The 15,367-nt window shown below is 53.8% G+C and overlaps 2 protein-coding genes across 2 annotated transcripts; both read right to left on the bottom strand.

Annotated features, from left to right (window-relative positions):
* Window positions 1-85: 85 nt before the first annotated feature.
* On the bottom strand, window positions 86-5,986 carry NCLIV_011610 (wdr19 protein, related; the record flags this gene model as incomplete). The annotated part of the gene is made up of 12 exons (XM_003880678.1): window positions 86-383; window positions 724-766; window positions 971-1,061; window positions 1,600-1,737; window positions 2,198-2,306; window positions 2,525-2,616; window positions 2,856-3,014; window positions 3,371-3,865; window positions 4,368-4,486; window positions 4,932-5,105; window positions 5,294-5,413; window positions 5,920-5,986. 12 exons carry the CDS (start codon window positions 5,984-5,986, stop codon window positions 86-88), a joined length of 1,905 nt encoding a protein of 634 aa, XP_003880727.1.
* A 2,052-nt stretch (window positions 5,987-8,038) lies between these two features.
* Window positions 8,039-9,863, bottom strand: NCLIV_011600 (conserved hypothetical protein; the record flags this gene model as incomplete). Its single annotated transcript, XM_003880677.1, has 3 exons — window positions 8,039-8,325; window positions 9,045-9,188; window positions 9,689-9,863. The coding sequence occupies 3 exons, from the start codon at window positions 9,861-9,863 to the stop codon at window positions 8,039-8,041; spliced, it is 606 nt and encodes a 201-aa protein (XP_003880726.1).
* Window positions 9,864-15,367: the final 5,504 nt, after the last annotated feature.

The following is a 15,367-nucleotide window of genomic DNA, read 5'->3' as shown; positions in this document are numbered from 1 at the left end:
GCCATTTCCCCCGTTGAGTTCAACAAGGCTCTATCTGGTTTTCGCGCGGCTCCGAGAAAGAATCCAAGCTACGATTTGTGTCCTGTCAGTTGTAGAAGTCAAAAACGTACTCGTGTATGTTTTGTAATACCCGCTCGAGAAGATAAGCGGCGACGGGGAAGTCGCCTGCTCGCATCAACCGTCGGACGAGAATATACGAGTGAAGCGTCGTAAAGCGGGTTACGAGCTGCTGGGGAACAGGCAACTGCTGTTCCGCTAGGTTCTTCCACGTCCGGAACAGGATATCGTGCGCCGCTTTGTAGTGCCCCTCGCCTTGTTCTTTTGCAGCCACTTTGCATGCGCCCTTCGCCGCTTCCACATGATCCCCCAGGGCCACATGGAGTCTGCGAGGAACCGGTCGACAGGCAACAGCCTTCAGCAACGAACGTGATAGGTCAGAAGTGTAGGTTGCTGCGCGCATAGGGCGGCCACAGGAACACCATCGTTAACCGACACTGAAATCTGTACAGGGCCGCGTCGCGTGGTGTCAACAAAGGGAAAAAAGTGTCCGGCAATGTGCTGTGGCGAAAGGGCTCCCCTTTAACAGTCACACAGAGCCTGTCTTGACCGTCTGTAACACGGACGGTCGTACGCAGTGCACTGTGCGAGGGAGAGGAAGTTTGAATGTAGCAGCAGGAGGATTAAACATCGACTCTGGCTTTTCCCGTGGCGGCAAGGACGTACTTGTGAAGAAAGGATGGATCTTTCGGAACGCCGTCTGAGACGCCTGGGAAGAAAAGCGTGGTTAACGGCACTGTATTGCGACGTTAAACTCCATCACAACCATTCTTTGGGAACTGATCAGTAACATCCCCCAGCCATAATACAGTTTCCGTATTCACTGCCCCCACGTTCGGCTCTCGTAGTGGATGGCCGCGGAGCGCCGCATCCTGACGTTGTCGACGTGGAGACAGACTAGTAAAATCCTCACCTTCCAGGAGGTCGCGGAGTCTTCGAATAAGGCCCACCTGCTTGAATCGGCCCACAAGATCGATGGCCGCATCGTATGCGGGCACGTCTGCCTGTTTCCAGAGAGCGAATGAAGAGCACCAGACATGACACATCCAGTGTCGAACTTGCAGGGTCATGCATTTTTGCTGTCAAGAGCCGAGGCGTACAGACGATTCTTGAGGTCAGTCCCGAAAATCAGATCGAAGCCAGTGTCTCAGAAAAGCCATAGAGGCAGTGGGCGGATTTCTCGGCGTGAGAGAGACCGTGGGAATAAAGTGTGCAGTACAGATCAGGTGCATATGTCTCCAAATCTCAGCGGTCGTCGAGGAGCGACGGCAACGGTCCCGCCAGAGCCGTCAAATCGCCCCTGTTTTCTACTTACACGAATAGCATTAGACTCATCCCTTCGCACTGGGACACGGACTCACGCGCAGCCAACAGAACCCGAACGAGACGGCGGCGTGCGCGCCCACTAGGACAGCATCTTAAACCGATTGGGCTCTTGGATGCGAAACATGTGTCAGTGCTGTGCCTTCCACTTTCCCCAGAAGACACGCGTGCGACACACGAAGATGTACGTGTGCCCCAAACCCTTTTCTACGGCCTCACGTGCAAGTACAGATCCAATGCTTTTTCTGCGTTTCCGCAATTAGCGTAATGCCGCGCCGCTTGTAAAGGCAGATTTTGCTTCTCGTAGTATACAGCAATCCGTTTCTGAACGTCGGCTCCCATTCCGTCTCCAACACACTGCAGACCTCGCAAAAAAGATAGTTAACGAACAACAAACGTGTAAGGCAGAAGCACCCAGAAGGAATCACCTTTTCCTGGCGGCGTTCACTGCTCCATTCTCATCACTTCAGCGACCAAGGGTGCAGACGATACAGCGCGAGATAACCCCTGCATGAATCGGCAAATGTGTCAGCGGCAACGTTGTTCACCAAACATGATGTTACTCCGTTTCCGGTATTCTGAGGAAACCTGTGTCGGATCAAGCAGGAGAGACCTTCTGGGTAGGGGATACGCGTTGCCCTACACTCGCGAAGGGGCGGATTTGTCCTATGGAAGCTATACATCCGACGCCATAACCTGATCCCAGCCGAACAACAGTTTCAATACCCTCGACCGCGTCAGCGGAACCGGGACCAGGCTCTACCCACCGATACTATATCGCGTCTCGCGATCGCCCAGAATTGCCAAGTGGGCCTACTTGGACAAAGGGCTCCATTTCGTCCCGCTCTTCAGCCAGCGCCACTGCCTCCTGGACACGCCCCGCAACGACAAGGAACTCGACAGCCTCCTTCACGCACCCTTTCTTCCTGCGTGCGAGGCCCGTAAACATCATCAACGCGCGGACACGTGAACAGAAGAATGAAACGGAAGGAAGCAGTCACTCGCACGAGTGGCAGCAAGCAGCCGTCCACCCGTGGGGGATCCAATCCCCCGATTCTATCCCCCCCTTTTCGTTAGCTGACCCGTCATGGAAAACCAAGTTCCGGTCCTTTGAAGGTGCACCGAATTGAAAACGCATACCCACCTGCAAAACTCGGCGGCGGTGTCAGCAGCCACCGACGACCGTGTCGTGCGGACTATCTCAAACGCTTCTTGCTCTCGTCCAAGTTCCTGGAGCTGGCACCGGAACAGAGAGCGGGGGCACAACCTGCATGGACTTGTTTCTCAAGCGAGGCCGAGGGTTCGGCTTATTCAAGCAGTTTCTCTGGTTTCGGGCTCGTCGGCTGAGTTGTTGAGTCGGCGCAGCAGCAGACTGCCCGTGGCAAGCGAGGTGTTAGCGGCACAGGAAGTGCCTGGATGAGAGAGAGACCGTAGCATAAACGTGTGTGTTAGAATCTGTAGTCTTTCTTCAGTACCATTATTCGGACCACGGCTTGATAATGTTTCGCCCGTGCGTAAGCTTCCATTGCATCCTGGAAGCAGCGTTGTTCCTCCTTCGCCTTTGCAAACAGAAGTTGGATCTTCGGCGACTCTATCTGCGTCATCAACGGCGCAGCTGCTACGAATTCGTGGGCCTGCACTCAGACAGTCACACACATGTCGAGCTTACACCTTTCGTCAACTTCACAGATCTCTATCTTTGGCGGAAGGCGGATGTAAGTACAGGCGAGCATGAACCGCCCGAAGGCCCCGAAGCTGCGAGCTCCACACAGATCCACTGGGCGCCAGACATTCTGACTCGGCTGTTCTATCTTTTCTAAATCGGCAACGGATCCTTTCTCCTTGCCACTCGATGTGGGAAGGTGGTGAGAAGTACCGGATGTCCTGTCTAGCCAGCGTCGATCCCGGTTGAACGGTCTAGTGTATCATATGCAGACCTGATAGAGAATCCCCGCACGCATGCCGCGTAGAGGCATCACGGGGCGATTACATCCCCACAAGCGAAGTGCCTCGGTGTTTTCACCTCAATGTACAAGGCTGCAGCCTTGTCTATATTTCCGGCCTTCTGATGAAGGCTTGCCGCTTCCGCGAACTGTCTGAGACGTTCAAGGAGCGAGGCGGATTCCTCTAATACTGCCTTGTCGCCGAGGTCGACAGCCATCTGCATCCCGCGCTGGATTTCACCTATCCGTATTGCACATCTTGCGATCCCAGCCAGGCAAATCCTCTCGGGTGATAACACGTTCGACGTTCGAGACGGGTGGTCCCCGTTGCTGCGGATTTCCTTGCCGGGTGCCCCGCGTTCGTCTGGAGACTCGCCCAAGGCCTTCGGCGACTCCCGTCCGGATCCCGAGAGATCCGTGGGCTTGCTGAGAATCTCCCGAGCTCGTTCATAATGACGCAAGGCTCTCTGATACTTGCCGTCGGCCTCGAGATCCTGGGCATAGCGGAGGTTGAGTGGGGCGAGCCTCGTCGGATCTAAAGTCTGTCGACGGAATAAATACATGAGTATACGAAGGCGCAGCCGCTTTCTTATCCTCAGTGATCCTTTCCTCATTTGACCGCGCCGAGCCAAGCAACTGATAAGAGTGGTGATCTGGATCGCGTGAAGTGGACACCTGGGGCGGGTTTCGTGACATCGAACAGCATGCCAAGAGCTGAGGCGCTCTCCGTTTGCCTCTCGATTCGTGCTTGTGACTGCTAAGCTTTGTATGACACGAAAAGACTCTCTGTTCTGCAATCGTGGATCGACGCAGTCGCAGATCTCGCAGCACTGCCTGCAACATGAATACTCCTTCCGGCAGTGTCGACGCAGCATGTCGGAGCCAAGAAAACTCAAAATCCTTGTGACAGTAAGATCACTGGCCGTTAATCCACGCTGTGGGAGTTGCAGAACCTACCATCCCACTGAGGGGTCCATGGAACTGGAAGCCGCTTGCAAGAAGCTTAATTTAATTAAGCATGATAGACTAGGGCAGAAGACTCACCTGAGCCACAGTCAAAGCCCTGTCCCACTTCTGCAAATCAACTAGAAGATCGAGAGCCAGAGTTGGCTGCTGCGACTTCAAGAACGCTTCTTCCGCCTTGTCGTACTCGTCCATGTGTACTGAATGACAGCCGCGGATCCATGTAGAGCGCAACCGGAGCTGCAGCCACCTCTGTGTGTCAGTGTTGCTTCAGCTCGGGAAAGCGTTCAGTGAAAAAACAAGGACAACGCCATGCATGAATGCAGTCTGGCTTCAACAAACGCGAACCTGTGAGCACGAAGAGCACGAAGGATCCCGTTTCACCGTGAATGCCTATCGGACTCTTATGGAAACGTGTACATGAACTTTTCCAAGGCCCATGTACAACCTGAAGACAACAGAGCTTCTGGGATGATTCTGAAACGAGTGTGTGTTTCTTGTGTGAACGGACTGGATGCTATCACAAATGCCACCGCCTGATGGGACAAGGGCTGCACAGTGCTACTGCTGCGACCGGTGTGGAACATCCCGTATATCGCTTGTTTTCCAGATCGAAACGCTGGCCCAGTGCTCTCAACAGCTTACTGTAGATATTGCCAGCTGCAACGAGTTTCTCTTCGCTCCGCTGGCGAATGGCGTTCAGCCAGAGAAGCATGTCAGCCTTGGGAATTTGCTGGTACGCTTTCTCGGCAGATTCGAGGTCCATCTGGTCCAAAGCTGCCTTTCCTAGCATTTCCCAGATCTGCCTCTCCAACGGCGCTGCAAATCCACCAGCGAGAACGACGAGCAAGTGCAAACTGAGAAAAGATGCACATATGTGAAGGAACAACGCCGATGCATGAGATGAACTGTTCTCTGCCTCCGCCTCTTGCTGACAAACTCCTAGGCTGCCGTAACCGTTTCGCTCTCGGCCGTTTAACGACGCAAGAACGCTCTGGAGAACCCACTTTTGCTTCTGGCAGCTGGCTGGAGACAAATACAGTCCTTGGCGACATCGAACGCGTCTTGGAGCCTGTTGAGGGCCACAAGTTGCAGGATCTTTGGGAGAGCTTTCTCCGCAGTGATGCCTGAGGACAACCCGACATTTTTTGCGCAGCAGCGTCGCAGGACGTCTCAGACAAAAACGGGATGGGCTGGAGGGCTGTCTGAGCTTGGCGCTTCGCCACCTTCACCTAAAGCCCCATTGGCCCGCGTGCTCACTATTTACACACGAGTCGCCTGGTTTCGCTCTCGAGCAACTATAAGGGCACTGCAGCATCGCGGTGCCCAAACGCCAACCTGTGGTCTATAAATATGTGTGTGCGTAAATTAACTGTGCCCTGGTGAGCAGACATACGTGGCAAACGGGAAGTGCAAATCACCCTACTCCAGAAACAAACGTACGGTGGTTTGTGCCAGGTAGCAGGGAAAGAGTAGACTTAGTGGCAGTAGAGACGCTAAACGACCGTAGTAGGCCCTCGAGAGTATACCTTACATTGGCACATCTTGTTGGGGATTTTGTACAACGCCTAGCATCGAGGAGCCTCCCAGACGAGAAAAAGGACGATGGATGATGCAGCTGGTGTTCCCTCACCTTTGTGTTCCAAGACGACTGAGGAGTGCGTCTTTAAACACTCCGTCGCCAGCTTGCCAGATGGCATCTTGTACGTGATAATGCCTGCGGAGGCAACGGCCTCAAACCAACGCACACGGCAGGAGCGGAGGGCGCATGCAATACGGCAATTTCGAGTTTCGGCAACGTTTCCGAGCAACCAATATATGTTCTGTCGATTCAATGTGGTGACTGGATACAGCTCCGCATCCGTAGAGAGATAAAAGGCCGCTACGCCGCAAACTGTCGTTTCTCTACGACGCTCATCAATGAACGCTTCTGAAGTACCGTTGAGGAGGATCAGCGGCTGGCATCCGCCGTCGCGTAGTTCTGTGACACAACGAGTTCGTTTCGCGTCAAGGTCCAGGTTCTTGTCCAGCGATCCAACCTGAGGCATGCTCTCACACAGGCTTCGGGCGCACGGATCTTAGAAAGAGGCCCGAATTGGGTTTTTCCTGCGTCTGGAGAATGACGCTGTTCCATCCCGGCCCGTCCCGGCGTCTGTTCACGTTTCGATGGAGATCGCTCAGCCACTTACTTCCATGACGGTTTCCCCGCGGATGTAATAGGGCATGTAGCAGTAAGTGGTCACTTCGTTTTCGACGCAGCACACGAAGATGGTCGGATCGCTCACATCCCACAGGACCGTTGACAATGGTTTGTCAGTCTTGCCGACCCTGCAGTTTCGACAAGAAGGTATCAGGCCCAAGATCTCAGAAAGTCCTCGACAGCGGCGTGCGCGTCTCGCGCTTGAGGATCACGGTCGACAGCGTCTAGCTGAGTTTCTTGGCTAATGTTGGCAGCTCCACACGAAACGTCGTTTCCGTAGGGCAAACCAGCAGACGCGTGTGATTCACTTCTGGCACTGACCTGACGCATGTTTCCGTGCACGGGTTGTGAAGGAAAATTCCACCTTCGTTGTCCTGGAAAACCGTTTTCGTAGACAACCGGTTGGGAAAGAGCGACACGATGCTGGCTGAGTGCCGGTATTCGCAGAAGCCTGTTTTCTCGGCTACCGAAAAATATGTTAGGTACGCCTCCGAATGGGCGACCAACAGACAGCCATCAGCGAGCGCACATGCAGTGGCCGAGGCCCGATTGTCTTTGGTGGGGAGACACTCGAGGGCCCTTTTGTCCACTGCTGCTTCTGCGCCATCCAGTGAATGCACGTAGACCTGAACGCAGATATGAACTGGAAAGCATCTACGTGTCGGGGCACGGAACCGCGTCAGACTACGGTAGAGTAGACTCCGAATCCCTATACCTCTCTGAGCCCAGTTCTTGTTTCCAACTGGAACCAATGGGGTTGGTTTCGAGCGTCGAAACTGGACGCCCGCGGGTTACGGCTGGCCGCGTTGATAAAGTGGTAGGTCCATTTCCAGGACACTGCAAGTCCAGTAAGAAAAGGTGGTAAGGTAACTACGCTTGCAGATGCCAAACCAAGCGGCGGCGGCAGCTAAAAACTCGCCAGACAAAAAGGAGGCGTGGATCTGGAGTAACGTACCCTACCACCTGCCAGTATGGCGGCCATCGAATCTCCTAACGCCACACTGGCGATACGGTCGTTCATCGCTTGAGTCATAACATGTCTGCATTGCGCCTGTAAAACTCGACAGTGAGGCATTCAACACCCGCGGTGAAGCTGGACCGCTTTTCAACGCACCGCGTCGAACATTGCACATACGAACCACGCCGCGGGATCGGAGACTCGGTTTCCAGATGTACAGCTGGACCAACCTGCGACGGCCGTCGCGCGCACCCGTTTTGCTGCAACTCCCACAGTCTCTGCATCCGCGTTGTGACAGCTAAGACCGAATGCTTATCCTCGTGCAGCCGGGAAGTGGGGCAGATTTGTCGCGTCAATTACATCTGACGTTTCAAACACGGGCTGTGGGACTCGCAGTGCAAGTTGTTTTCCGGAATTTATTGCCGTGACTGTATATCTCCTCTGGGACCATGCACACTCGTGTTTATGACAGGAGCCGTTTGCCAATCAGTGGTCAGTTCTGACGCTTCATACACTGCATCAGAGGTTCTGCTACTCCGCAGAAGGGTTCATGTGCAGCACATCTTGAGGAGGAGAGAGGCCCCCACGCGAGTCTTATGGGGCCGTGCTCGCCTGACGCGAGTCGTCTACTTGGACATTTGTGCCGTTGGCAGCAACCCCCTGTGATGAGGGAGAGACGGGATGTTTGCAGTGCACGCCCTGTGCACGCATGTAGTCCATAGTGCCCGCCGAAACGTGCAAGGCTACCTTCGATGAGTCGTAACTGAAGTATTTGACGAAATTCCCTGTTCCGACTGCACAGTGATGTCTGCCACAAGAGGCAAAGCTCGGCTCGAAGTCAACAGTGAAAGTAGACGAGCTGCACGACAAATCCTGAGCATCTAGAGAGGCCACACAAACAGTATTTGGACAGGCACATTTCTTGACGCCGGAATAGTTTCTTCCGCTAGTGAGCTAGTGCTGGAAAACAAAACGCGTGGTGGAATTTTCGACCGTGATGGCGTTGGCGCCCCTGGAATGCCTACCAGAGAGAACGAGGCTAGTGGGAGAGGTGGCGTGAAGGACAGTGGTAAGAAACGACGCCGCAAGGGAAAGCCTCCATGTTGAGTAACAGGCAGTGTATCCTGAAGGCACCAACAGAGAGGCTGGAAGCGTCCGATGGCTCGGACGGATTTTTGATCCCGTAGGGCGGTAGTTAGATAACTATAACTCCCGCAGGAGAGTCTCCGACGCTTGTGAATTAAAGTACACAAGCATACGAAGAAGAGGCAAGTGTAGTGTGCAACACCCTCAATTCCCCTCCGGCCTGCTACTACGTGTCTATCTAGATGTTCTGAGCCATGCGCGCTTGCTCAGCCGCGACATCCGCGTTTCCTTCGATCCATAACATGTTTCAGCTGATTTGGACGAGTACGACGTCCGTCACTCGGAAGACGGATGACGCTGATGCCTTCCGTCGCTGGTCTCCAGTGTCCCCGGGTGGCCCTTTCGTTGACGCATGGCGCAACGGGAGAGGATCAAATAACGCATCAACACAAGTGGATCCTGCTCGCCAATAGCACTTGTACGATACGAAGCCATCGACTATTTTGCTGGATACCTGTAGTAGTGCAGAAACAAAGAAGTTCACCAGTCGTGGACCACGCAACCTGGGCGACTCGGCCAATCTGGAGATGGAGTTGGATGCCCTCCTCCGTCACTTCTGCCCAATTGTCGGCGCCTATGATCCGGATAGCGCCGTCGCCTGATAACAACAACCTCGTACCCGGCGACAAATGCTTCCTTGGTGGACAGCTACCGCCCATCTGAAAGGTCTGTTCAGTTTCTGGATACCATCTGCGTTACGGTGTGCTGAAATATAGAATGTGCTGCGCAGAATCGTATTGCCTTCTTTCGCGAGAAACCCGAGCGTGAAGCGATGACGCCACCGAAGCAGCCGAAAGCTTCAGCGACTCTAGGCTCCCTTTTTTCTTGTCATTGACATGTGTCCGTAACGGCCAGAGTTTTGCCCCTACTTTACACGGCAACCTTGGCGGAGAGGCTGGGAGATCTTCGCCCCGTCGGTATTGCGTTTGGATATTGTATTCATCGGCAGGGCTGTGGTTCCTAACTGCGCAAGTAGAGTGTCCCTCAGAGAGACTGGCACTGCCACAGCGTGTCGCTGCTAGAGATCCGGCATTTTCTGTGCTTTGTTTGGCGTGAACACAAACTGCGGAAACGTGCGCTCCGGGTTAGAGTTATTACCTGCCAAGGCCACTTTCTTTGTCTTCGGCGAGAAGGAGAGACCATCCAAATACTGTGAGAAGACCCGCTGGGAGGAGACGGTCTCTATCCTCTTTTTGTTCATCTCCACTTTCAGCACGGCCACGTCACCATACCTGTATCCGACGATCAAGGTCGTCTCATCCGCCCACGTCATATCTCTAACAAAGCCATGGTTTAAGGAGATCTCTGAGAAACAGCGACGTGACACGGAGCATATCCAGTAGGCATGTGGTTCACAGCCGGCGTTTTCCGTCGTGCCGCAATCTCGTTTCGGCGCGTAGGGGTGTCGGCGTCGTGCGACGAGGATTTCGAAGCAGCGGGCAATCCTATTTCCAGTCGCCCCCTAAAGCCCGCTGGCCCCGGCACCTTCCCTCAGTAGGCTTGCTGCCTGTTCACACATGCGCTGGGGTCATCACATTTATTCCATTTATTTTTGTAATCAGCGTGGCGTGAACGCCAGCGCTCAGCTGCATTGTGAAAGCCGGCTCTTCGACGCAAGTGCGAAGGAGTTCGAAGCCAGGAAATGAAGTGGAACACTGGGCAGCTGTGTGAATACGCCTTGGCCCTCACCTAGCGTATCAGACGGATTGCCAACGGAGTAAATGAAAACTGACTGTTCCCCCTGGAGAACGCTGAACAGTTTTGGCGGGTCCCGAGCTGGACCAGGCGGCGATCGGGCAAACCGAATAAGACTAGGCGGCAGTGGCGTCTGGAAGGCCTGCAACAAATCACCTGTGTCCGAGACGGCGAAGGACAAACAGTATTATCCCGTGACAAGATAGCGTCCGAAAGTTCAGCGTGACACTCGCGACTACGGAAGCCCGAGAGTGCAGCAAGACCAAGTAATCAAAACAACGTGCGTTTTTGCGACTAATGGGCATGCACAAGCCAGCTCACATAACTGCCGTGAAGCTGTTTTCTCACTGCATATGAGGCGCCGAGACGCCCCTCCGCGTCTCCCCGAAACACCGTTTGCCGTGGAACTCGTTTGGCCGCCGTGTTGCCACCGGCCCTATGATTGGTGCTCACCTTCTGCTGTTGACACAGAAACGACCTTGTCTTCGCTCCCCAGAGCGACCGTCCTTCCGCTGTCCCAACTTCCCGACCTTATCGCTCTCGTGTGGGTGCCCAGGACCGTTTGTTTGTCTCTCGTTAGTCGGTTGTACAGGAACACGAGTCCCTTAGATGTCCCAATTGCCAGAATTGGATGTGCAGTTGACCACTGCATGAAGGTCACTTCCCTGCCTCCTGTTTCGATAGTGCTTGTTGTCTGTGACGTCGCCTCCCACAGAGTAACATCTGCAACCACTCAGAAGAATCCGAAAGTCAAAAGCACTTATTCGCGTGTTGAAAGAAACGCCAAATGTGGGACACGCCGTACATGGTACAGTAGTAAAATGATGAACCACGAACACTGCTCCGATGACGTGTTTGTGAACAGGGGAATACGGGCACGGAACCTCACCTGCCTCGCCTGTTTGGGAGACTGCCAGGCACTCTCCTTGGCAGTCCCACAGCAGTGCAGAAACCGGAGCGTTCGATTCCAAGGGAAACTTTCCATACTGAACAAAGGGTAAAAGCAGCCTGGAACACCATGATTACACATGTGTCAGGCTCCTGTCCCCACCTCGAAAGCCCGTAGAGAGAACAATACCTCATACTTACCGGATGAAACATCACGAGCGGAGTCGCCGGGTGTTTTGTGTTAACCTTTCCTCTGAACACGGTATCGTTGGGATTGGCACCGCTCTCAGGCTACTGTGCTATCAATCTAAACTCATTACTTGTTTATTAACGTGGGGTGCCCTTGAGGTAGTAGGACACGGACGCGTAATAATGTGCGGTTACCAGTTCCACGCAGCTTTGCTACGCAAGACGGCTGGAAGCTTCCTAACAGCCGGAACTCTACAGGGTACACGATTGGGATCCTGGTGAGAATCGGTAGAAGGCCTGGGAAATACATTTCCGAGCTCCACCCTGCATGTTTCCCTACCGCCGTGCACAGGGCGACAGTCGTTAGTGGACATGATACCGGCTGCCGTTGAAGATCGTTTGGCATTTCCGCGGTAATTAAAAAATCTCCAAGGGCCCTTACTTGACGTGCCGAATCATCGTAAAGTCCGACTTCCTTAGATCCGTACCAGACAAAGGCAACGTTATCTCGTTTGGGTGCCTTTGGTTGCCACGCCAAGATTGGAGGTTGCAGCCGGGCAACATCGGGTCTGATCTCAAAAATCTTCTGCATTTTATTTGCCTATGATTTGTGGCTGAGCATGCAAAGCGGCCGACAGCCTAACGAGCGTAGCGAAACGCAGTGCATATCTTGTTCTGGTGCAATGCCTCGACTCCTCCGCAGAGGGACGAATGCTAGCTGTAGATCTCCGTCGGTTAGTAAGTATCCCCAGATTGATGAAGATCTATCTGCCGTGACCAGAATGACAGTACTTCGAGTGCGATGTGCAGCTCGTGGTGCTGTCCTGTTGTATGCAACACTCAAATGGCACAGTCTCTAAGGATACAAAGACGCCTGATTCCCACGTGAATACCCGCAGCAAAGGCCCTCTTCCCATGTTACTATCAAATGCTAGATGCTGTCACATATTACCGTTGCCATGTTTGGATATTGCCGAATTCCGGTCGCCAGCGCATGCTCGGATTTGTACGGTAAGACAAGTGGGGCGAGAAGTAAGGCCTGTGGGCGATTCAAAATAGACGGGTGGCGTTCTGTGGACAAATTGCCATTTTCCATGTGTGAAAGGAATTGTTTTACCCTTAAATTGAAAGGATTAAAAGAACGCCTGTCTGTGTATCTCCTTCGCTTTCAGAGCAATTCAGTGTAAGGCGGAGAGAGCATACGTCCAACGTCTGTTGTTTTTCTTGTGGTGAAATGAAATAGTTGAGGCGACATACGCCTCGACGAACGGACGTTCAAAGCTTCAGAATAGGGGTACGTTCTTAGGTTCACCGTACCGCCGAAATTGCTCTGCCGTCCCTCCGTCAGGAGGCCTTCCTGAGTTCAACAACTACGGGTTCTGAGTTCTTCGTTTTTTCCCTGGGGCTGAGTTGTAAACCCAGCCAGCAGCCGGCATGCGACAACGTTGTTCGCAAAATTCGTCGACACTCGGAAAAAGGTACGGTCTCAGCATACTCTGCCACAGCGACCCCATAGTGTCCTCGAAGCACACGGATGCATATATTGATTACTTTGGAACATGCAGATGAGGCCCCATCGTTACCCGAGTGTCAGCCACAAATGTCGTCTGTTCGAGCGTGCTCCAGGTGCGTTCAGTGAAAAGGAGCCGCCGGTGCAGCATCAATATTGCGTACCCCGGTTTTGGCAGGCATTTAGCCAAATCGTCAGACATCTCGTACTTATGAATCACTTGCCTTAGAAAATAATCATGAAAGCGTGTAACAGAAGAAACTGCTCCCCCGCTGGTAGCAGTGAGAGGGATCAGTGGATGTCGTGTTCGGCACCGTCGAGCGCAGACGTCGACAGTGCTTGGCCAGGTCTCAGCTTCTTCCCCGATCAAAGACAACAGGAGGGACATCACCTGTTTCCAGGAGTTTACCAGGACAGATGTGCACCGTCGAGAGATCGCGGAAACGTGGCATCTAGCTCTCCATTTCTGAAAAGGCTCAGCCATGCCAACAGAAGCGGCTCATGGAATACAGCTTCAACGGCTGCCTCTACATCATTCATTCATCCTTCTCTAGCGGATATCCACTGCTACTGGAAACAATCTACGACCGACCTTACGAAAACCAAAAGTGGCAATGAGAGACGTGAGGGTTCGCAGGAAGCACAACAGATTTCTTGTTCCCGATTGTCATCTCCTTCACCGGCTGAACGTCGAGTGAACAGGGACAATGCTCACGTTTTCTCGAAGCCTTCACCTTTCGGCGTCGTATCTGGACTGCACAGGTCTCCATCGGAACCCCTTCAGTTTCTTCAGTCTTGGGCTAGGTCAGATCCAAACGCCACGAGTGAAGTTCTGCCCCACCAGCGTGGCTGTGTGCTTCATGATAGGACTTGGCTTGGAAGTGCCGACGCTCATTCAGGCAACACCAGACAGGTCCCACTAGAAACATCCTGTGGCCCGCATGTGGAGTCCCGTGACAGTGTCACACTCATACCAAGTGGTACCGTGACGGCTTCCGCGCATGTACCGCGTGATGCACCACGCTGTGCGCCGTTTACGCAGTCCATTGCACCACAGAAGGCCGAGTTATGCCGACAGCGCAAGTTACCGGCAGGCTCCCTGTGCCCGATCAGCCAACCGACCAGCCCCCGCGGCCCAGGTTCCGGCGACAGTATTCAACGCATTGGCTTTCGTGCGAACCACGCAGGTCCGGGTGCCAGATTTGCATTCCAAGCTATCGCAGCCCTGAAAGCCATCGGAAGTGGCACAGTGCACCCTACCAGAGTGCGGCCGCACTCCCAGCCTGAGCCGGTGGAACACACACTGGTGAAACTCAGAGTCAGCAGCGAGGGGGCGCGTCGGACATGTATCCATCGCGACGCATCCAAGTTGGATGGAAGCGAACGCTCGTGCTCTCCGTCGTCAAATCCCCAGGATATCCGCGATTCACTCTCAGAACCCGTCTTTCCCATCGCAGCGCTTGGCCAGCTGCTAGAGGATACTGAGTGCTGGCGTACGAAGAACGCGTTGTCACGGGGTCTGCAAGCAGTTCCCCGAAAATTACTCCCGTTCCAGTCATCGACGCTTCAGACCTTCTTGTCTACGTGGAGGCATATTGCTTCGGAAAGACAAATTCTGCGCAGACTTAGCTCGGATGCAAAGCATCACCGATCGCTCAAAATCTTGCGCCATGCATTCCTGGCCCTTCGTATGCACGCACACACTACAACCCAGCTACGCATTAAGGGAGAGATATGTCACCTAGAGGCCGTCGCGCATATTGCTCAAAGACACTTCCTCGCATGGCTTCGCATCCATTATGCCACCAGTGCCCGCAAGGCTTTCTTAAAAACCTTTGGCCTGAGAGCCTTCCGTGCGGGTGTGGTAGAAGGGCGTGGGCTTACAGCTGTGGGTAAGTTGCGATGGCCGTGGCGACAAGCGGAACCACACTCAGAACAGTATGACACTTCTTGCAGGCTCATGATAGCGAGTCCCTCTGGACATTTCAGGAGTCAGTCAGATATTGCTCCCTTTGCTTGTTCCGTGACGCACGCGCCCCCGGTTTTCCTCCAGCTGAAGTGGATCTGCAGCATGATTGGCCTTTCCCTGCTTGGTGGGGGGGGGGGGGGGGGGGGGGGGGGGATGAGGAGCCCCGGGGAACGGAGGGGGGAGGGGTTCAACATGGGCAGGAAATTAACGCGAACTGCAGCCATCGAAGCTTGATTGTACAACCATTTTCACGGTTTCCATGGGGAGGCGTGCCCCCCAAGTGTTGGCGACCCCAAACTACGGCAATGAACTAAAATGGGACCCCCCTTTTGTAACAACGGTTTGCCTCGAACACTTACGGGAGCGGAAGCTGGATGCATTCCCTGTCACCAAAAGTTCTGCCGAGGAGGGGACATTTAGATTAGTGAAAAAAAAAGATTGTTTCCCATTTCACGGGGGGTAATGTGTCCCTTGGCTCACGGGGCTACCGGAGAGGCAGCCTATTACAAGTTTGTAAAGTTCCGGG

Source organism: Neospora caninum, chromosome IV (assembly GCF_000208865.1).
Source record: "Neospora caninum Liverpool complete genome, chromosome IV".
Lineage (NCBI taxonomy): Eukaryota > Apicomplexa > Conoidasida > Eucoccidiorida > Sarcocystidae > Neospora > Neospora caninum.
This window is presented reverse-complemented; position numbering and strand designations above follow the sequence as displayed.